Source organism: Callithrix jacchus, chromosome 16, assembly GCF_049354715.1.
Source record: "Callithrix jacchus isolate 240 chromosome 16, calJac240_pri, whole genome shotgun sequence".
Lineage (NCBI taxonomy): Eukaryota > Metazoa > Chordata > Mammalia > Primates > Cebidae > Callithrix > Callithrix jacchus.
Genome location: NC_133517.1, coordinates 45,225,250 through 45,248,473, shown reverse-complemented (window position 1 = coordinate 45,248,473; position 23,224 = coordinate 45,225,250). Strand labels below are relative to the sequence as shown.

Below are 23,224 nucleotides of genomic sequence, written 5' to 3'. Positions count from 1 at the left end.
CAGTCTCTAGTGCTGTCTATATCATCATCATTTAATCTATGTATCTGCTTTAAGTGGGGCCAGATTCTGAAAAAATAAAAACTCAGCAACGTTGCTTTTTAGAATCTGTGCTGCCTAGGAGGTCACCTGAATTGCCACATGGCTTTGATAGAATGCCTTAACCTAAACGGAGTGGGTCCTTCAGTGAGAACTCAAGGACTGTGGAAGTCAGGTGGGCAGAGGACAGAGGGGACTTTGGTGCTGTTACAATCACACCACAGGCAAATAGCTTCTTGCCTCATGAATTCAGTGGTCTGTTCGTAATTCTCATTATCAAATAGCTTCAAAACTGCACTTAATTTGATGCTTTTATTGAGCAAATTTATATTGAGACATTTTTTTAAAAGTCAGTGGCCCTGAAGCATATCTTCTTCAAGTACTAGTTCCCTGTCGGTGAATGAGTTTTCATTACTGTGGACTTTCTTCACACCTTTTCATAGATTCTGGTGCTGACAACATTATTCATTTCACATTCCTAAAGGCAAAGAGGGATCTATTAGAGTTGGTAGACAACTGGCTAAACGTGCCCTGCACCTTTCTCCTCAAACCTCCTCAGAAAGGCATGTATCAGATAGGAACATAGAGAGACTTCAATTTAGGAACATATATAGACTTCAAAACTTACCACTACCATTTTGTTCACCCACAATTTTTCTTTTGATTGTTGTCTCTTTGCCCATCCATTTTTGGACCTGAATCATTGAGCCATTCTCTAATGTTACTGTGCTCTATAAATGCATGGAGAAATCAGTTAGAAGTAGCAATTCATTACCTTCTAACCTACATGAAATCAGATATCCACTTTTAAATTTCTATTTTGAAATTCTTTTTTTTTAAATCTTCACTTTGGTTGTCATGATTTAGTACTATCAAACTAGAAGAAGTCTCAAGAGATTATTCAGTTAGTGCTCTTTCCTAGGCAAACAATACATAAGCTATTTGTGTTTAATTTTTTCTTTCTACATGCTCTTTCATATCATGACAAAGAGATTTAAAAAAATGAAATGAAGGCAACGCGCACTGGCTCACGCCTGTAATCCCAGCACTTTGGGAGGCCGAGGCAGGCAGATGATGAGGTTAAGAGATTAAGACCATCCTGGTCAACATGGTGAAACCCCGTCTCTACTAAAAAATACAAAAATTAGCTGGGCATGGTGGCACGTGCCTGTAATCCCAGCTACTCAGGAGGCTGAGGCAGGAACGTTGCTTGAACCCAGGAGGTGGAGATTACAGTGAGCCGAGACTGCACCACTGCAGTCCAGCCTGGCGCCTGGCGACAGAGCAAGAAATTGTCTCAAAAAAAAAAAAAAAAAGAAAAAGAAAACAATTTGAATTTTTTAGCCCTGTTGTTAACCATCAAAATAATTAGCAAAAGGATTAACTTTAGAGATGTGAGAGTATCAACAGAACAAGCCCAGACCGACTTGGTGATAAATCAGATTAGAGTAAACCATGCCTAACCACCTTCCAGCTTTCTCCTGATTGTTGCACACTAGGAAGAGTTAGTTCTGACCTTTACTTTCCGGTTGTCTGCTGTGGTTTCATCAAATTCTTCCTCCAGCTTGAAGGAGATCTTAGCGTTCTGGAAAGAACTTTCTGTTCTTATGGTCATCGTTTTCCCATCAACACTAATACTTACTGTCAGCTTCACTAACCCTGCTATGTTCCGGGCTGCAAAATCCACTCCTATAAGACACAGATAGCCTTGGACCTTATTAAGACATTGTTCACAATCATTTTGGAAGTCAGTTTTCAAAGAATGCTTACTTCACTTCTATTGAAATTTTGGATAATGTACAGTAACTTATTTTATGTTCTCTGTGATATCTGGGTTGAGCTAGATCCTCCCAATCATAAGATATACCTTGTAATTATATGTGACAATTTAAAAAGCTAAATTCACTCTCTGAGGCTATTACACTTCATCTAAAATGTAAATTTGCATGGTGCCTTTCAAGAGATCAAATGCTTGCACTTCACTTTGTGGAGTGTTGCAACCACCGTGTGGGTGCGGGAGGAGTTTGGCTTAGAGCCTGGCCCTGTTGTTCTGGTTGGGAATTTCCCATTGTCATCTTGACTCCTGCAGTTGGTGGGCAGAAGAGCTGACACCCTTTCTGTCTTGATATCAAACTCCATTTCACATTCAGATTGTGGAACTGATATGACACCTCACTGCAGAGAAGCAGCGTTAGACATTTGCATCACAAAGAAGAGTGAAATGGTTAAAACACAGGCTCTAACTTGGCCACTTGCTAGCTTGGGCATATTATTTACCTCTCCTAACCTTCCGATTTCTCCATAGTAAAGTGTGGATAACTGTATACTTACCAGGTGGATGTTTTAAAAGATTAAATGAAAGGATTTATCATGGTACTGGCACAAAGAAACTGCTCAGCTGTTATTCCTCCTTGCATTATGCCTAACCCAGCTCCCAATCAACACCAATGCTATTCTGGTCATAAGCTCCAAGTTTTTTATATATCCCCCCCTTACACCAATTTTAATTCAAAACAAGTGAGTCTATAGATCCATTAAGAGATAGAAAAACTTGTTTCTTATGACCCTCTGAGAAAGTTAATACTGACTACATAAGAGGAACAAATATTACATTTATAAGCACATTGACTTATTATGGGGATAAGGCATTGCTATTTCATTGTCTAGAATGAGTAAACATAGTTAATAATTGTAAGCATCCATTGAATATTTTAAGTAAGTTTAAAACAAAGTAAAGATAAGAAAGTCATTGGCTTTATATACAGTTTACTATTGTAAGGGAGGTTTCTCTTAATTAAATATTAAAAAAAGATTGCCGTTTTTCTGTCAGTGAAGAGCAGTTTAGCTATTATACACCCAAGTCATTATAATTAATGTGAAACTGCATGACTTGAATTCGAGATTAAAGGATAGGTAGGGTTTATAATTCTGAGGCATATCTAGTGGTGAAACGTCCAATGAGTAAAAATGTTCTGTTTCTTCCATCCAAATCTGTAATTCTTCAAAATCGTATTTGTAAAATATCTCTCACATGTATGAGAACTCTAAAAATTAACCAACTAGAAATTTTGTTTGTTGCTACTGTTGTTTTAAAGTTATAACTTAAAGCAAATCTTCAAACAAATTTAATTGATCAATTTAATTGTAGGCAGTAATTACTGTCTATAAATTTGAAACTGGGAAAAAATGTTATTAAATGAAATGACCAAGCTAAAGTGAAATTCTGTCTAGAAGTTAGGATGAAGTATTTTCAAAAAGGATAAATTGATTTAAATACATGGATTATGACTGGGCAGAGGTGTCTGTGGGCCTAGTCTTCCAAAAAGAGACAATTATTACTAGTAATTTTAAAAAGCAAAGGTAGATGCATAAATTATGTTAGGCTATAGGAATATACCCTAGGATCACAAAAGATAATTGTAGGAAAATTCATGGTAAAGTACAAACCTAATCATATCACAAAATGCTTTGCCAATTTCCAAATCTGTAATGGTATTTCTCACCCAGTTCTTTCATGTAATCCTCAAAGTTTTCACTGGAGACCAGCTTCCAGGTTCCCAAGAAGGGCTCAGCCATCTTGGAATACTTGCAGAGAAGAGCCACTTATAATTGAAAACCAAAGAAATACAGGTATTATGGTGCTGCCAGTGGCTTAATTTAAAGAGCATCTTTATCACATGACTCTTGTGAAATGGCCAATGGGCAATAGCAGCAAGACTAAAGATTCTAGGCACCAGCATTTGACTCATTTTATTTACCTCCAAATTAAGAGACAGAAAATTATCACGTAAATTTAAATTCTGATCAATGATTTTAGCTTCTAGCTTAAAGATTTACACCTGAGTCACCTGATAAATATTACTTGTGGAACTGAGACAATTTTTAGTTGACATCAGCTTTTTGAACAATGAATACTGAGTCAACCCTAAAGGAATAGCCTGACAAATTGATAACACCTGGCTGAGATGTTCTCCCATCTAAGACAAGAAATCCTTGCTTGGTCCACCTCAGGTGTTTTTTGTTTGGGTAAGTCACAGTGCTCAAACATCCTCTTCATTAAAATAATATCTTTTCTTCCCTTCCTTACAGGGTTGATGAGTTGATATTAGTTAATGTAACCGAAATGCCTACACTTGCTTGGAAGGAGGTGAAGAATGTGATTAATATATTATCATTGTTGTTAATCAAAGATAATTGAGGACTGGAAAGAAAGGTGAGTAATGGTATTATCATTGAGTAATGGTATGTGATTTAAGCCTTTCAAAGGAAGTGGAGTTAATGCCTAGAAAATTTGTCTTTCAGGCTTACAAAGTAATCTCTACATTAAAAAATATCATTTTAAATTATAAGAAAAAATTTGGGGAAGTTTCATGTAGAAAAAGAAGTTTAGAATCTACATTCTAAAAGAAAGACAAAAGCAGCAAATAGTTTAAATCTCTGTGCAATTACTTCTGAAACCATCTTCTGCAACCGCAGTAATGGAAGTGGACTTTGCAGGTACTGAGTTTAGTAGGAAGAATGAGATTCAGTAGCTGCGGATTTACACTACCGTTTTGAACTCCAGTTAAGTTTTGAAGATCCTGGAAAGTTAGTGTCAGGGACCAGAAGAAGAATATTTATATTTTTACCTACATTGTACAAAGTATTTCTTTAATTCAGAAAATATTTATTCAAGCCATCTCTTTGTAGACAAAACAAACAAGAGGCTGATGTTTTGATATTGCAAAGCAATAACTTAAATGGAATAAAGAATTGCTTTTGATGAAAACATATAAAGAAGAAACATATAATGTGATATCTTTATAGGTGGAACAGTTATTAAATTATCTATATTGTAAAACAGTATAAGCAAAAATCCTAGAGTTAATTTCAGGAAACTAAGACCCAAGTTCAAAATAAGTGCCTCAGCAGTTGAACGTGTATTCAGAGGTGATGTTCAAATACGGAGCAAGTTGTTAAGCGTTTGCTTAACTAGTTCTAGATGTGTATGCACTCTCTGCTTTAAAGATAGCAAGCACACATTGCTATACCTGTTGGCCAGCTGGGTAGTGTAGTAAAGATCTCCCATCAGCATAACCTTCCTTGTTGTTTTGATTCTCCTGTCATAGAACGATATTCCTGTGGTGCATTTTAGAACTCAGTTGGCCCATGAGACTAAAGCTAACATCAAATTTCTGGTTTCAATTATCCTCAGCAAACTAATGCAGGAACAGAAAACCAAACACCGCATGTTCTCACTTATAAGTGGGAGCTGAACAGTGAGAACACATGGACACAGGGAGGAGAACAATACACTCTGGGGTCTGTGGAGGCCAGGGCTAGGTGGGGAGGAAGAACATCAAGATAAATAGCTAACGCATGTGGGGCTTAATACCTAGGTGATGGGTTCATAGGTGCAGCAAACTACCATGGCACACATTTACCTATATAACAAACCTGTGCATTCTGCCTATGTATCCCAGATCTTAAAATAAAAATTCTAGCTACTGTAAAATTCCCCACACATAGGAGAGAGCCAAAGGAAGAGTCAATTTCTCTTTTGCCTCTACACACTTTCCTATCTCACGTGATGCTTACAACTGCTGCATCCATTGTGTTACCTCCTCAAAGATGGAGCCAGAACTGAGGATGGCAGAGCAGAAATGTTGAAGGAACTAAAGGCCACTTTATTTCAAAATTTATATTATGTTAGTTAATAAATTTCTTTCTTAAACAATTTTGTTTCTGAGCTTTTGTAACTTGTGGAGCGAGTCTTCATAATTAATATGCCTTTGTAAAGAGCTTCACCGAATGATGAATTGAGACCTTCACAACAACCAGTTGCATGGATCACATTGAGTTGGCCTTGTGACAGCATATACCCATCTTCCTGAACCAACTCAAACATGTCTTTCTCTGTGAGACTGGTTCAGAGCAGATAATCCCCATGGTGTGAAAATAGAATTATATGCTCAACAGTCGTATATTAGACAACTCATTTCATAGTACTGCAAATAGCTATTTCCCAGCTGTCTCCTGAGCTATTCTAGGGGAATATCAAAAAAAGAAAATATCTCCCACTCACTTCTGTATCCTTAAGACAGTATCTGGCATATGGTAAGTGTTCAATAAATGTTTTATGGATGAGTGACAAAAGAAAGTATATTTTTTTGGCCGGGCACGGTGGCTCAAGCCTGTAATCCCAGCACTTTGGGAGGCTGAGGCGGGCGGATCACCAGGTCAAGAGATGGAGACCATCCTGACCAACATGGTGAAAACCGGTCTCTACTAAAAATACAAAAATTAGCTGGGTGTGGTGCCGTGTGCCTGTAGTCCCAGCTACTCGGGAGGCTGAGGCAGGAGCATTGCTTGAACCTGGGAGGTGGAGGTTGCAGTGAGCCAAGATCGTGCCACTGCACTCTAGACAGGTGCCTGGTGACAAAGCAAGACTGCCTCAAAAAAAGAAAGTATATTTTTTAACTGGCAATTCTCCTCATTAGTATTCTTTATCTCTCTAACAGTGACTGAAGACAGGGTTTTAGTACATTATCCTCTCCTGATCTGAACCTATGACAGGCCTTTTATTCTGATCATTATCAGATGGTGGAGGGATGCTGAGACTCTATCTTTCTCAGTGTTTCATTATTACATAGTACAAGTCTCCCTTTGCAACTAAGAAAGTTCTCTGTTGATTCTGTTGCTACCACCACTAGCCTTTAGTACTTTGGTTTGATTACAAAAGAAAAAAAGTAAGCACTATTTCCTCAAGTAGAAAAAAATTTAAAATTAGATTGTTCCTAATTTTAATCCTAGTAAAGGAACTAGAATACTGTAATTTGCTGTAGAATAGATACATGTCTTGTTTCTATGACAGTTTCAAGGCTTCTTTCTCAAGATGTCATTTTTGTATACTCCTTCAACAACTCATTTTCTATATTGACTTTCTTGTGACATTCTAAGACATCAAGTAGTTTTTAATAATTTTTAAATTTGAGATGCGACAGCTGCCACTGATGATGGATACTGGTAAAGTTAAACATATACTGGAAGCTACACAAGTATTCAGAAATATGCCTGATAATTTGTTGCTGCACATACAGTACTTTAGCTGGATTTAATAAAGCATCTTAAGATTTTTATTTCCACATGCAGCGACACCTCTAAGTATCGCATTCCTTACTGTGATCATCATTCAATTTCAGTCATCTATTTTTATAGATGCAGTAATATTCTTAACAACTTTTCAGAGTGTACATTTAATCTAGAAATCTGAAAAGTAATTCAGTATTTAAATTTTTTCTTTTTAAGGTGCTATTATATTACCCAATATGGAAAACAATTATTTTGAAATTCACTTTGGTTAATAAATAGTCTGAATGTAATATTCAATCATTGAAATAGTCCTCAATTTGCTAGTATTTTCTACACTGGAGAAAGTAATGTTATAATTTCAAAAGACTATTTACTTAACATAAATGGTATATTTTAAAAACATCACTTTTTCCAATAATTTTTAATATATGGGGGCTTTAGGAGAAATCGTACATTGTTTTTACTCCTGCATCACTTCACTTAAAACAAGAATTTTACTTAAAGCAATCATTCCAAATAAATTCTGAGCAAATAAACTTTTTATATGATAACTACCGGTTTATTTTTGCCACTTTCAAAATAAGTCCATCTCATATCTATTATTTACTGCTTAGTAAGTATACATAAAAATAGCAATTTCTTTCTCTTTTTTTTTTGGTGGAGGTTATTTATTTGAATTGCTCATTATTTAGGAGCATATGGAAGCAGTTGACCACGTTGAAAATTCACCTGTAGTGGGACTGTCCTTTTTTTTATTATTATTATTCATTTACTTTAAGTTCTGGGATACATGTGCAGAATGTGAAAGTTTGTTATGTAGGCATACCTGTGTCATGGTGGTTTTCTGCACCTATCAACCCATCATCTAGGTTTTAAGCCCTGTATGCATTAGATATTTGTTCTGATGCTCTCCCTCCCCTGCCCCCACCCCTGACAGGCCCCAGTGTTTGATGTTCCCCTCCCTAAATCCATGTGTGCTCATTGTTCAACTCCCACTTACGAGTGAGAACATGTGAGGTTTGGTGTTCTGTTCCTGTGTTAGTTTGCTGAATATGATAGCTTCCAGCTTCATCCATGTCCCTGCAAAGGACATGAACTCATTCTTTTTTATGGCTGCATAGTATTCCACAGTATATATGTGCCACATTTTCTTTATCCAGTCTCTCATTGATGGGCATTTGGATTAGTTCCAAATCTTTGATAAAAATAACAATTTCTTTCGAAGGAGTTATGCATATCATATTCATTAACATGTAAAGGATTTTTAGGCAAATTCATTTCTTGGCAATTGATCATTTCTCTTGTTTCATGCCACCTCCTCCCCCAAACTTTATTCTATTTGGTGGTTTTTTTCTTTTGGTTACCTTTCAATTTTGAAATAATTACAAAAATATTTCCAGAACAACACAGAAAACTCTTACATATACTCTTTGCCCAGATTCCACAATTGTCAACATTCTAACACTTTTGTCCCCACCTCCCCCTCTTCCTCCCTCCCTCTTTCTCTTTCTACATAAGAAGCAAGCTATTTGTTGCTGAATCATTGAGAGTAAGTTGAGAAATGTTACCCTACTCCTCTCGAAACAAGTATCTCTCCTAGACTGCCACAATACACCCATCAAAATCAGGAAATCAACACTGATGACAATACTACTATCTAATCCACAGACCCCACTCAACCCTTAACAATTGTCCCAACAGTTTTTCTTTTTTCTACCAAAAAAATGGGGGTGAAACTCAGCCTTTTTTGACCCAGAATCCCATCTATGATCATGCATTGCTTTCAGCCATCATGTCTTTTAGTCTCCTTCAATCAGGAACAGACCTTTCATCTTTCCTCATCTTTTAGTACTTGAGACACTGGGAAAAAAATCATCACTGTTCTAAGCAAGAGTCTGAGTCATCTGCTGAAAACTGACAAGTAATTTTCACATGAAAACTGAGATGAGTAATGCTTCAGTCTTTGAAAGGAGTATTTTTAAATCAGGAACTGTAGTTCTATGATGGCTATGGTGGGAATTAGGGAAGAGGGGATGGCCAGCTCGTTACTTAACCTGATCCTCTGTTTCCAAAGAGGGAGTGACTGGCTTTTTGGATTATTCATATCTGCTTCAAGATATAGATAGACTCTATGACCACACTGTGTGTTTTTGAGTGGTACCCACTTAATTCTGCCTCTCTTCCTTTCAGAGTACAGTGTCCTCTATGCCTCTATGTATATATTGATAGAAACAATGTCAAAAAGTGGAAAATTATGTGTGCTCCACAGAGATCCCAGGCAAGATAAATGGGATAAATTGGAGAGCTGTTACTTGAAGATTTTTCTTGGATGTATCTATCAACTTAGTTTTATGGTGAAAATATCAGAACTTGAAATGGACTTGTCTATCAAATTTATACTGAACTGGATCTTCTTACTCTATGATTCCAAACTAATTAAAAAATAATAATTAGACTTGAAGACTACATTTTCAAAAATAACTTAATCCGCAAATATACATACATAAACACACTTTGTAAAGGATTAGCACAGAGGTACCAGTAAGGATGAGGAAGGGTGGAGAAGAGGAGAGTGGGAAAACATGAATTCTGCCCAAGAAGAAGCGGAATGTAAAGTACAAAACAAACACGCCCTGAGGCAAAACAGAAGATGTAAATGGGTATGATGGAAGCAAGAAAGTGAAGAGAACAGAGAAATGATAAAACTGGAGAGTTAGATTAAAAAAAAAAAAGCAAAAGGCAAGCATAAGACAACTGCATGCCATGCTAATGGGATTGGACCTTCTCTGCATAAAATGAGAGCCACTAAAAGGTTTTCATCAGTGAGTGTCCCAGTCAGATTTCCATTGTATAAACATTCATAAAGTCTACAGGGCTTGGGAGACACCAGAGATGATAGAGAATTTAAAGAACATTTCTCTCTTTAATCTAAAGAAAAAATTATGGTAATATTGACAGTGGGAAGAAGAAAAGCAAACATATTAAAGAAGTTTGAAGTTAATCAAACTTCATATTAAAACATATTAAAAAATAAAATTGTAGAGTGAAGAGGGAGGATTATTCAAGAATGATTTTAAGATTTTTTGAAATGAAAAATAAAATTGAACATTCTGACATTGCTGAGATGTGGAATAGAGAGTGAGAAACAAGTTTAACGGAGTAGGTGGAAGGAAGCACTCATGGTAAGTTTGGGTTTAGGGGCCCAGGCATCCACTTGTACACTTTCAACTCTTTTTTTTAACTCTCCCTTCTCCTTTGGTTATATAATCACCTTTTTTTTGGTGTGAGAGTTATGGTGGTAAAATACACAAAATATTTGCTATCTTAACCATTTTAAGTGTACATTTCAGTGGTAAGTGCATTCACATAGTTGTGCAGCCATCACCACCATCCACCTCCAGAACTCTTTCCATCTTACAAAACTGAAACTCTATGCCTGTTAAATAGTAACTTTTTGTTCCCCTCTCCCCACAGACCCTGGAAACCATGGTTCTATTAATACTTTCTATCTGTGATTTTGACTACTCTAGGTACCTCATATAAGTGAAATAATATAATATTTGTCCTTTCATCATGGGCTAATTTTACTTAGTATGATGTCCTCATGATGCTGTAGCATATCAGAATTTCCTTCTTTTTAAGACTGAGTCAGAGTGCATTGTGTCTGCATACTACATTTTGCTTCTCTGTGGATTTGTCCATGGTTGTTTGAGTTGCTTCCATGTTTTTGCTATTGCGAATAACCTGCTATAAACATGGGTATACAAATATCTCTTTGAGACCCTGCTTTCAATTTTGGGGGTATACATCCAGATGTAGAATTCCTGGATCACATGGTAATTCTATTTTTAATTTTTTGAGGAACTGGCATACTGTTTTTTACAGTGACTGTACCATTTTACATTTCTACCAACAGTATACAAGGGTTCCAATATCTCTACATCCTTGCTAACACTTGCTATTTTCCATTTTTTGTTAATAGTACTTATTCTGATGGGTGTGAGAAGGTATCTCATTGTGGTTTTGATTTGCATTTTCCTAATAATTAGCAAATATGAATGGCAAAAACACAAACTATTTTTCCTCTGCTCTCATTCTGCAACAATCAACACTGAAAATTTCTGTGACCAAATATGTGGGGATTTGTCCCCACCAACAAGCTAGTAGTATGTTCTACAGCAGACACCAGCTGAATGGCCTCTAATTCAATTCAATTCTGACACAATCTCCCTGAAGATAAAAATCAATCCCACAAGACTGCCCCCAGCTTCAGACACCAGTAGCAAGTCCAGGCCACTGGAACTCCTGACCAACAAGCTTCGAGTTGGGGTTTCCATGACTGCCTCTTGGGATTTGATTAATTTACCAGAGCAGCTCACAGAAGTCAAGGAAACACTATGTGTACTGGTTTATTATAAAGGATAGTACAAAGGATACAGATGAAGGGATGTATATGGTAGGTATGGGGGGATGTGAAGCCTCCCCAGGCACTGAACCCTCCAGAAACCTCCTGTGTTCAGCTACTGGAAGCTCTCTATAATCCATCTCCTCAGCCTTTATGGAGATGTCATTGGATAGTCATGACTGAAACAGACAACAATGTATAAATGTAATTGGACCAAAAAAGTATGATTATAAGGCAAAAGACTGAGTGAGGAAACTCAGCAAGGCCTGCCTGTTTCATTCTTCTTGGTTCCCCTGCATGGATTTCCTTCCTCGGGGGTATAGAGCAGGAACCGTTTCCTGTAATCCATGTTCTGGAGTCTTTGTTAGGCTTTACTATCAAGATAATGCTGGCCCCATAGAATGAATTCAAAAGGGTTTCCTTCTCGTCAACATTTTGGAAAAATATGAGAAGAATGGTGTTCTTTCAATGTTTGGTAAAATTCACCTATGACGCCAAGAGATCCAGAGATTTTCTTTGTTGTGAAATTTTTTTATTATGATGACCTACAATCAGACAAGGTAAGTCAGAGAATTTTTTTATGGCCAACTGCAACACAGAATGTGGGGTAAGAGTAGAGTATATTTTTAGCTTTTATGACCTGCCTTGGGGAGAAAAACTTTTCCCAGACCGAACTGAGGGTTGAGCTGATATTTCTCATGGCCCAATAACAAGATGCAGAAGAAATGGGGAAGAAGAGAGTTTTTATTTTTGTAACCGGTTACAAGAAGAAGGCCTGGAAATTATCGAAATTACAAAGTTTTCCAGAGTTTCTATATCTTCTAAGCTAGACGTCTATGTGTAAGTGTGCATACATCTAAAGACATAAGTGATTAACTTCTTTTAATCTATAGCTAAGGTCTGAGTCCTGAAGACCTTCTTCTAGAGCCTCAATTTACTTAATCTAAAAGGGTCTAGGTGCTGGGTGATTACCCTTTTCTTGTCTCCTGCTAAATCATAATGGTTTGGGGAGTTTCTTTAGACCCCAATAAACTTGTTTATGGAGATCTGGGGAGTTTTTTCAGACCCCCAGTAAGACTTCTTAAATTCTAAAAGGGTCCTATTAAGAATTCATTTGTCATCTTGTCACGCTTCAAAGCCCAGGAAAAGCCTAAGCAAACCTTTTGGTGGGCTCTTTATTACACTCTAGCCTTTGTATAAGGGCACTGGCTCAATCAGTTTTTAATGTTTAATCTAGTTAATCAGTGCTGGGACAATTGTAATGGAGACCTGCATTAGTGAGACCTGGCTTGCCACAAAAGGAGCAGATGAAAGGAGGGCAGGAGAAGGTCAGAGAGAGAGAGACAGAGATTCTGTTTTCTGAGGCCTGCTTCCGAGGCCAGTATGGTAACAAAAGGCTGCCCTTCATGTTTATTGCTCTGACACTCTCCTGAAGCTGCTTCAGGGATCAAAGACAGAAGGCTGAATACCTTGCTACTTATGAAGTAACAAGGCTATGGGAGTTCTGAGCCAAGAACCATGGACAAAAATCAATTTACATATATATCATATTGTTCATATAATCACAGGAATGTTGAGCATCTTTTTATGTGCTTATTGGACATTTATATTTCTTCTTTTTTTTGTGGTTTCCATGGGGATTACATTTAATACCCTAAAGTTATAACACTTTAATTTGAATTTATACCAATTTAACTTCAGTAACATACAAAAAAATGATTCTTCTTTACACTTCCATCCTATTTCATTCAATTATTCATGTCACAAAATTACAATTTCATACATTGTGTGTCCAAGCACGAAAACCATAGTTTTAAAAATGCATCACTCTTTGTGTAAAAAACAAAATGTAAAGCCACAAAACAAAGCTAAAATCATACTAGTTTTTAGACTAAAACTCTAAACATTTTTAATTTTAGACTAAAAATGTATTCATCTTTTAAATAATGTAGAAAATAAAAAGTGGAGTTACTGTTGTTACTATAATACTAGATTTTAGAATTGCTCACATATTTACCTTTATTGAGATCTTTATTTTTTCATATAGCTTTGAGTTACTATTGAGTGTCTTTTCATTTCAATCTGCAGAACTTCCTTTAGCATTTGTAAGGCATCTTGTAGGGCAGGTCTAGGAGTAACAAATTCCTTCAGCTTTTGTTTTTCTGGGAAAGTCTTCATTGCACCTTCACTTTGAAAAATGGTTTTGCCTAATATGAGATTTTTTTTCCTTTTAGCATTTCGAATGTATTATCAGCCTAATGCCTTCTGACCGCCAAAGTTTCCAATGAAAAATCCACTGATAATCTTGTTAAGAATCCCTTGAATATGGTAAGTTGCTTCTCTCTTGCTGCTTTCAAGATTCTCTGTTTTTGGCTTTTTAAGTTTGATTAAAATGTATCTTAGTACAGGTCTCTTCAAGTTCATTCAGTTGAAATTTGTCGAGCTCTTAGATGTTTATAGTCATGCCTTTCACCAAATCTGGGAAGTTTTTGGCCATTATTTCTTATTCTCTCTGCCTCTTTCTCTCTCTTCTCCTTCTGCAATTGAGACTCTCTCAATTTGTATGTTGGTCTGCTTGATCAAGTCCCACAGGTTCCTTAGGCTCTGTTCATTTTTCTTCAATTTTTAAATGTTCCTCAAATGCAATAATTGTGATTGCCCTGTCTTCAATTGCACTGATTCTTTTTGCTGTCTGCTCAAATATGTCTTTGAATCCCAGTAGTGGATTTTTCATTTCTATTATTGTACTTTTCAGTTCTAGATTTTCCATTGGTTTCCTTTGGTTTTCTGTTTCTTTACTGATATTTCCATTTTGACTATTCCTCATTTTTTTGAAGTTTCTCTATATCATTCTTTAATTTTTTAGCAGTTTAAGGAAGTCATTTTAAAGTCTTTGTCTAATAGGTTACCACCTGGTCTTAGGAACAGTTTCTGTTGGTATATTAATTTATTTTTTGAATGGGCCATACTTTCCCATTTCTTTGTATGTCTTGTGATTTTATTGTTGAAAACTGAATATTTGACTGTAGTATTGTGATAATTCTGGTAATCAGATTCTTCCCTACCTGAGGAATTGCTTGGTTTTTTTGTTTGTTTTGTCTAATTTTTTATTGTTATAGGCTGTTTGTTTAATTTTTTTATTGTTGTAGGCTATCTATCTTCAGAGTCAGCTTTAGGAACAAACTTAAGGTCTTCTCAGGTTCTTTCTGAGCCCGTGACTTCCCTTCATAGGCATACTGACTTTTTAATTTTCCTTATATATGTGGTTGCTTTGAATGTCCTAGTCTTTAATGTCTGGATTCTAAAAGGAAAAAAGAAAAAATATGATGTGGGAAGTAGGGGAGGAGCTGACTTTTTAAATACACTGAAAGCTGCTCCAGCCCAAGAAGAAATGACTTACAACAATAAGGTGTGTGTGTGTGTGTGTGTGTGTGTGTGCGCGCGCGCGCAACAATGACTGCTGGCCAATGTGTCTGCAGTTCTGTGAGCAGAAGCAGCAATCATTAATCAAAACACAGATACATAACATTTGGAAAACATGGTTCTTATTGTCCATCTAGTTCCTGCAAGATGACTGCAAGCTGCTCCAGAAACGTGCACAGCTGCCTTTGTGGCATTGTGGGTGGGTATGATTATCTGCAACTGGGTTAAGAGCTGAAATTGACCAAAATTAACTGCAACTTATCATCCAAGACTTCCCTGAATATTGCAAGGGTTCAATAGATTTCAGAGTTTCAAAATAGATACATTAGACAGATTCTGCCAGTGCATTTGTTGTCTAGGTAGGAAGACATATTCCTGCTCATCCTACTCTATCTTCCAGAATTTTCTCATAATTGACTTTATTACATTTTCTGAATCAAGTTATCACTTGGACATTTATGGCTTTCAGACAGGATAATTCTTTTGAATTTCAGATTATTGTATCTATTTCTTACTCAGTTGTATGATGTCAAACTGTGCCTCAATTTCTTTATCTGTAAACAGAAATCCAAATCCTCACATCAGATTATTTTGATGACAAATGATTTAAAGCTTGCAAAGTGCCTGGCACCATCATCAGTGCTTAATAACTATTGGTTTACCAAGAATTGTCCTAAAAATGTCTATATATCTTCTCTATTTAAGTTCCTCAAACCTCTAATGAGCCTAAAGTGAGAGTCTAGCCCTATGTTTTTATTAAAAACAATTCTTATGGTCAGGGAAATAGTCCATCTCTTCTGGCCTTTCCATATCATGGTGTTACAGGATAAGTATGCAGAAAGTGAAAACCTTTGAACTTATTTTTAAAGAAAGAATCACAAACAGAATTATATCAACTGAAATATGTACTTTGGCATATTTTGTCTTACAATAAAATGTAAGCATGTAATTTGTAAATTTCAGTCTATGTATAAGAAACCTCAGTGATCTGGAAAGGTGCTTCATAGCTTCTGTAAGAGGTGGGAAAAACATAGACAACACATAGACAGACATGTACATTCACACACACAGTACCTTGGAAAACTCATTATCACTTTTGTATGTATTGTAAACTGAGATTCCTTGGAGATTTTATTTGAATAAAAGTTCCATTGGTGAGAAAAATTAAAGTTTGGAAACCACTACAATAAAATTTGAATCTACTCATATACAAGACTATCGTCACTTTTCTTAAGTGAATACGATGGAATTATGTGCACTGAATTCTGGAGAGATAGTCAAAATATTTTGAGAGAGAGAGAGAGCAAGAGAGATCACATACACATAATTTTTATTATTTATAGTATATTGTTATAACTGTTCTGTTTTATTATTAGTTATAGTGCCTAATTTAAAAATTAAACTTTATTGTAGGTATTTATGTATAGAAAAAACATAGTATATATAGGATTTGGTACTATCTGTGCTTTCAGACATCCACTGGGGATCTTGAAATGTATCTCCTATGGATAAGGGAGAACTACTGTATATACTCCTCTCTTGCAATGCTCTAAGACAGAGCAGGTATAAAACATGAGCACTTGGGCCAACTGGCTATGAACAACTACACTACATTTAAAACTACCTTAGGTCTCTGAGACAAACTTACTTAACTGTAGCTATGATAAGGATTTAATATTCAGTAATGGCATTTTGGATAACAAGTATGTACTTGTTACTTCCTACCTAAGAAAATTCTAGCTATCCATTTTTACCTTGAATTATTATGAAAGATCTTATCTATATCAGAACAAAGCAATAATGCAAATTTTCTATTTCCTTCACTCAATTATGACTAAGAAATTATCCAGCACAATGAATACATCATTACATCACCTTCTAAATCTAAAAAAAAAAATTTATTTAACCAACATAACCATATTGAGTAAAATCAGCTTGGGAGAAAAGTAGTTGCTTACTAAATCATGGAAAACAACAATTTCTTTTTGAACAATATATTCAACAGAACGTTGTAGAGTTCAATGCAAACTTCAGTCCAGGTCAACGCTCCTTGACTTATGCTCTCTCGTAAACTCTAGTAGAAATGACGCCTTTCATGATGCATTCCTAGACACATAAAACAATTGATCAATCACTGGGATTAAACCATGGATTTACTTATTGTATCTCTCAATGTTGGGAATAAAGCAATATTCATTCATAAGATATTCATTTCTGGACTCCTATATATGTACCCACATATTGTAATAAGATAGATACAAAGACCCAGAAAATACAAGTTTCCCCCTCCAGGAGCCTTATAATCTGTACAGTGAGTGAGAAACATAAGCAAAGATAAGTAATACAATGTGGTGGTGGCACCACTGGAGACAGCCTTAGGATGCCTGGAAGCAGGCAGAGAATGCTTCCTAGAAGGCAGCATGCCTGGGCTGAACTCAAAAGCATGAAGGGCAATTGCCAGAGTGGAAGCATAGTTCCAATAAAATCTTCTTTTTGTTTTATATAATCAAAAGGAAAATCTGTTTCCTTAAGTGGAATAGTGATCATGAGATGACCTAGCAGTAAGATGCAGAATTAAGTAGCTGGAAGATACTCACCACCACCAGTTTATCATCCTCTCGTTTTCTCTTTATGGTGGTTGATTTTCCATCCCATTTCTGCACATGTACCAGGACACCTCCATCTAAGGTTATAGTGCTCTGTAGGCATAAGAAAATGTAATTATAATTTGCATATGGAAGCAGAAAATAAAATTTAAAATACAATATTTCTGTTCAAAGGAATATTTTGAGGTCATTAGTAATTCTAAGTGACAATAATATATTGCAACAAGAAAATAAAATAATCTCAAAAACAACAAGTTACCACTTATAGACATGTTATGTCCAGAGTGTTATACAAATTGCATAATTGAAAAAAATACTGTGCATGAATATAAGAAAGAAATTTACATTGTGAATTTAGTATGGGTGATTTTTCTATTTCTTTCTTCCTTTTTTTTTAGACAGAGACTTGCTCTGTCACCCAGGCTGGAGTGCAGTGGTGTGATCTCGGCTCACTACAGCCTCTGCCTCCAGGGTTAAAGTGATTCTCCTGCCTCAGCCTACTGAGTAGCTGGGACTACAGGTGATCACCACCACACCTGGCTAATTTTTGTATTTTTAGTAGTGACGGGGTTTCACCATATTGGCCAGGCTGGTCTCGAACTTCTGACCTTGTGATCTACTTGACTCAGCCTCCCCAGGTGCTGGGATTACAGGTGTCAGCCACTGCGCCCGGCCTCTTTCTTCCATTTTTATAAACATTCTCTTACATTGTTATAGTACTTTAATTCACTTGAAATACTCTATGTATTGTATGACTCAAATAAATTATGTTAATAATTTTTTTTTAATATGGAGACAGGCCAGGCGTGGTGGCTCACAACTGTAATTCTAGCACTTAGGGAGGCCAAGGCAGGAGGATTGCTTGAGGCCAGGAGTTTGAGACTATTCTGGGCAACATAGTAAGACTCTGTCTCTACAAAAAATAAAAATAAAAAATTAGCTGGGCATGATGGCACACAGCTGTATTCCCAGCTACTCAGGAGGTGAAAATGGAGAAAAATTCACCAACTCTATATTTAAGCAAACAGTTTAGATGTAGGAGTCCAGGGAGCTTTGGCTTATGATAGAATGGTTTTCCTCCTTTTATTATAAAATGATTTCTTGGCTGGGTGCAGTGGCTCACACTTGTAATCCCAGCACTTTGGGAGACTGAGGTGGGCAGATCACCTGAGGCCAGAAGTTTGAGACTAGCCTGGCCAACATGTCAAAACTCAATCTTTACCAAAAATACAAAAATTAGCCAGGCATGGTGGTGGGCACCTGTAACCCCAGATGCTAGGGAGGCTGAGGCAGGAGAATTGCTTGAACCCAGGGGCGGAGGTTACAGTGAGCCGAGATCACATCACTGTACTCCAGCCTGAGCAATAGAACAAGACTTCGTCTCAAAAAAAAGAGAGATTTCTTCTAAGCAGTGGCGATTCAGAAAACAGGCGTGTACTCTGTGCCAGTTCCTTATTTCTTACCTTGACTTTTCTGTCATCTGCGGTGACTTCGTCAAATTCCTGGCCCAGTTTGAAGGAAATCTCAGTATTTTTAAAGGTGCTTTCAGACTTAATGGTAATTACATCCCCATTCACACTGATAATCATGTTAGGTTTGGCCATGCCAGCCACTTTCCTGGTGGCAAAGCCCACTCCTACAGTTAGGAAAAGAAAAGATGTCAGGTTTACATTTTCTCTAAGTCACAGAATGTGTTTGTGTACACAGGTGCATGTGTGTAAGAGAAAAAAGACACTAGTGAGTTTCTTAAAGGCCTAATTTAAACAGCTCCTGCAGATAAAATCAGGCTAATACTTAAAAAAAAAAAAAAAACAAACTAAAGCACAACCTCTGAGAAACAACAGGTGTAGGCCCTATTCTTTCAACTTCCCTTTCTCTGGTCTGGATGCAACTTCTCAGGAGACCCATTGTTTATTTTCAACAAAAATGTGTATAAAGTTTAAGTCTTTGGGAAGATATATATTTAAAATGTTAACCACTATTATTTTTCTCTCTTAAGAAAATACCCGAGGCCACTTGACCATTATATAGATACTCAACATTACATTTAAGAAGGGACAAATAATTTTCAACAGAATTATTTGACTAAATAATGTATAGTTATTTAGTTAAATGTTCGTCTGTTTTGAGTGTACAAAAATAACATTTCATAGCATTTGTTGCCACGTCTACATTTCTGTGCTTCTTTCTCAAAGTACCCCACCATGAAATGTAGATTTTGATGGATTTCATGGAAACAGAAAAGCCACCCATACTACTACAAAAGGAAAAATGTTTTCTGCATTGATAACGTTTTAGAATGGGGATATCATTCCTAGTAATTTATAGGGACATTTAAAAAGGCACTCGTTATCAAATTGTGAAAACTAACACTTAAGAAATCACTGTTTCTTAGTTTAGAATAGGTTAGAAGCCAATACTTGGATTTCCAGTCACCTAAGTTGTGAACTCTTCTTTCTTAAAAAGGAGAATATATTTTCTTGTGCAAGGTATGGAATGAATAATTTACATCCTAACATAGAAGTAACTTGCTGCTACTGTGTATGTCATGCAGAATTTATGACAGTCATTGATGTTTTGAATTTTTAAACATGTGCATGTAAATCTAAGCTCTTTCTTTGACTAAAGGCAACCAAAGGCTAGAAATTGGGGAAAACTGGGAGAGACATATGGTGCCAAATAAGTAATGCTGAGGCTCTGACTTAACTGTCTGAAACATGACCACAGGTTTTTCTTCAAGTCCTGGCTCTGTTACAAAATATAATATTAAATGTATGAAGTGAGCCGGCTTCATGAATGGAGGCAAAACTGAGTATGATGCTGGAATGGCTGACCTTGGGAAAAATCATAGACTTCATTTGCTTGATTTTGCTTTTATTTGAGTGATGAAGACAATACCTGCCCACTCATCCTCAATTAGAGCAGCTGATTTCATGCAGGAGGTATTTTATTGACCTTAATTATCATCAGTCGTCTATAATTTAAAAATACCGTATTATTAGAAAATATAACTATTAAAAGCATAAAAATTTTTCTAAAAATAAATAGTTAAATGGCCCCAAATCCTGGCATTTCTGTATCAGTGCATATGAATTAGTTTATTGAATCACTTTAGTTTATTCTAGAAACTTAGGTCTCTCTCATGCTAAAGTCAGCAATTTTCCTATCATCTAAAAACAAAAAAAAATACAGATAAGCAAAATACATATATATATTCAAAACACTTAACACGCCTGTACAGTACTGTTACATTCTAAACCCTAAGAAGGAGATTGCAGAAAATTCCTCCCCAGTTTATAACCCCAGTTCTGACTTTCATGGACTATCCTGCATGGGGTTGAGGGAGAAAGGCTTTCAAAGTAGAAGCTGCCTGAGTGAGAAGTTGCCTGTTTTGCTTTACCTCCATAGTTATCTGAGAGACATTTATCCAACAACCTGCTGACAATGTTATTAGCATCTAAAAAATTAAAAACCTACAAACGTAACATTCTCTTTTTAACTTACTTGATGATTCTACAGCATCCTATGACGTTTCTAGTGAAAGGAAGTATTTAAGCCCTTTAAGAAACACATTTTCTGAAATTAAGATTTTTGTCTATCATAAAACAACCACATATTTTAATGGATTGACATTGAGACAAGAGAATAATTGGCTAACATACAGTTACTGAAAAAGAGCCTTGCATTAAGGGAAACTGAGTGCTTTCAGTTTCAAATGAAAATTATTGCATATCATTTTTCCAAGTTATTGCTTATTTTATATGCAAAAGGGGAAGAAAGAAAAACATGCAGAGAGCTATGTAAACCAAAGATACTCTAGTTTTGCAATTAAAGTCGAATCTTGTTGTTTTTAAAGACCATAAACATTCCATTTAGACACTTTTTAAATATTGGTACACCTTTAGGAAGCATTAGTTGTAGCTTTGGTTCAGAATTTCTCTAGAAACAAATGATTATCACTTGCTATGTGTGGAGCCTCTCTGTAGAAAGCAGCATTTTCATTTCTGGCAGGAGCTTCCAGACACTGATGTAAAGACAGCTATAAACTCTTTTCCCCAAAAGAAAATGTTATAAATCCACTCATTCCCCAGTGCATTTCCTTACCTACTTCTTTCATATAATCATCAAAGTTTTCACTGGAGACAAGTTTCCAGGTACCTACAAAAGCATCACACATTTTGTGAGTTTTCTAGGATTATTCTTCAAGGTGAAGCTGCAGTTTTCAGAAGAATGCTGTGACCCTCTTGAGTCCAGATAACTTCCTTTTAAAGATGTTCAGAACATGTGATCTTAGGAATGACCAATTGGGAATGATACCCAATCATTTCCTTCATTACCGGACTCTGCATTTTTTTCTCTGAGTCATGTTTTTAATAGAAATTTCTCAACTTTGGTTATCCCTGGAAAATAGTCACTGGACTTAGAGTACAAATTATTTTTAAACCACTAACAGGATATTTTAAACATTCCTGTTTTGATAGCTTAATGCTCAGTGTATGAATTTTCCCCTATTATTTCTATACATACTTACCCCAGTGTAGAGAAGGGAAATTATTTTGAGATAAACTTTGACCTTCTTTTGTTTTTTTTTTTTTTAATTTAAATTGAAGTTGTGTGGTTCTTTTGAATTGAGAAACATAAGAACTGCCTTGGAGATTCTTACATAATTGCAAAGGCTCTTTGGGACAGTACTGTCTCAGAAATTACCTGGCAATTAAAACAAAATAAATAATGGCATTTAAAAGTACTCCATATTTCTAATTTCAAATGTTTTATATGATTTTAAGAGTACATTCAGTTGACCTACCAGGAATCTAGACTGTCGATTTTATTAAAATAATAATTTAACCTCATTCTTTCCATCTCCTAAATGAGAGCATAGCACTGATTTCACAGATCCTTTGAAAAATCAGCCACATTCTAAAATATTTTCCTCATACTGAGAAAATGCATTCAATTTCTGAACAGTATTATGAGTTCCAAATTTATGCAGATCAGAAATGGTGTGGTTGCAAACTACCAAAACCAATATCCTTCTTTTATACAGTGACCAATCTGTGAAATTAGTTTCCTAAAGTAATCATGGTTTTCAATTCCCTTCACCCCATGCAAAAATGATGGAAGATGTTCACATGTGCTGTAAATTCCCACGAACATACCCAGATTTGGTGGCAAAAAAAGAAAATAGTGTATTTCAGAGTGATGTGTCACTACACTGTGTATCCCACTGAACAGGACCTGCTGAGCATATGATTGATTCACAAGCCTGTGTAACTATCCCGAGGGCTTCCCAAAAATGTTTGCGGCAGGAGATTCTGTAAACAACAGGATTTTCTGTAGAAAAGCAAGTCGCTATGAAAGCCTGATAAAGTTAGTCTTCGCATTTATTAATGGCACAGTAATAACGCTCATCTACTCTGGACTGTTGCATAGGTACATAGACTTTGGCGATGTACCATCCAGGTAGGTTTGCTATTAGTGATTTGCCTGTTTCCCATTGAATAAGACCTTCAGGTGGAAAGTAAATAAAAGTGACAAATCTTAATAGAGGGATGTTTTTGATAATGTTTTAAATTAATTTGCCTCAGACAGGTTTTTAAATGATTGAATTTGAATACATACGATATGTATTGTAACACTGCAATTTGGTTTTTAAATCATTTTTATTTCTATAGGTTTAGGG

At 36.0% G+C, this 23,224-nt stretch overlaps 2 protein-coding genes across 3 annotated transcripts; both read right to left on the bottom strand.

Moving 5' to 3' along the window:
• Positions 1 to 333: 333 nt before the first annotated feature.
• Positions 334 to 3,667, bottom strand: FABP9 (fatty acid binding protein 9). Its single transcript, XM_002807631.4, has 4 exons — positions 3,540 to 3,667; positions 1,553 to 1,725; positions 665 to 767; positions 334 to 514 (listed from the first exon to the last, which is right to left on the bottom strand). Exons 1-4 carry the CDS (start codon positions 3,610 to 3,612, stop codon positions 507 to 509), a joined length of 357 nt encoding a protein of 118 aa, XP_002807677.4. The 5' UTR covers positions 3,613 to 3,667; the 3' UTR covers positions 334 to 506.
• A 12,362-nt stretch (positions 3,668 to 16,029) lies between these two features.
• On the bottom strand, positions 16,030 to 21,782 carry FABP4 (fatty acid binding protein 4). 2 transcript variants are annotated; one of them, XM_002759028.7, is made up of 4 exons: positions 21,646 to 21,782; positions 19,005 to 19,177; positions 17,533 to 17,634; positions 16,030 to 17,041 (listed from the first exon to the last, which is right to left on the bottom strand). In XM_002759028.7, exons 1-4 carry the CDS (start codon positions 21,716 to 21,718, stop codon positions 16,991 to 16,993), a joined length of 399 nt encoding a protein of 132 aa, XP_002759074.1. In that variant the 5' UTR covers positions 21,719 to 21,782; the 3' UTR covers positions 16,030 to 16,990. The 2 variants fall into 2 exon arrangements, with proteins under 2 accessions (XP_002759074.1, XP_078209756.1); XM_078353630.1 differs by lacking the exon at positions 21,646 to 21,782 and adding an exon at positions 20,440 to 20,507.
• Between the last annotated feature and the right edge of the window lie 1,442 nt (positions 21,783 to 23,224).

Excerpts from the sequence above, each read along its gene's own strand:
- FABP9 (XM_002807631.4), bottom strand. The coding sequence starts at position 3,612 with ATGGCTGAGCCCTTCTTGGGAACCTGGAAGCTGGTCTCCAGTGAAAAC. Across the intron at positions 1,726-3,539 it reads GGATTACATGAAAGAACTGG|GAGTGGATTTTGCAGCCCGG; the intron begins GTGAGAAATACC and ends TGTGTCTTATAG. Across the intron at positions 768-1,552 it reads CAGACAACCGGAAAGTAAAG|AGCACAGTAACATTAGAGAA; the intron begins GTCAGAACTAAC and ends ATGCATTTATAG.
- FABP4 (XM_002759028.7), bottom strand. The coding sequence starts at position 21,718 with ATGTGTGATGCTTTTGTAGGTACCTGGAAACTTGTCTCCAGTGAAAAC. Across the intron at positions 19,178-21,645 it reads TGATTATATGAAAGAAGTAG|GAGTGGGCTTTGCCACCAGG; the intron begins GTAAGGAAATGC and ends TCCTAACTGTAG. Across the intron at positions 17,042-17,532 it reads AGGATGATAAACTGGTGGTG|GAATGCATCATGAAAGGCGT; the intron begins GTGAGTATCTTC and ends TTATGTGTCTAG.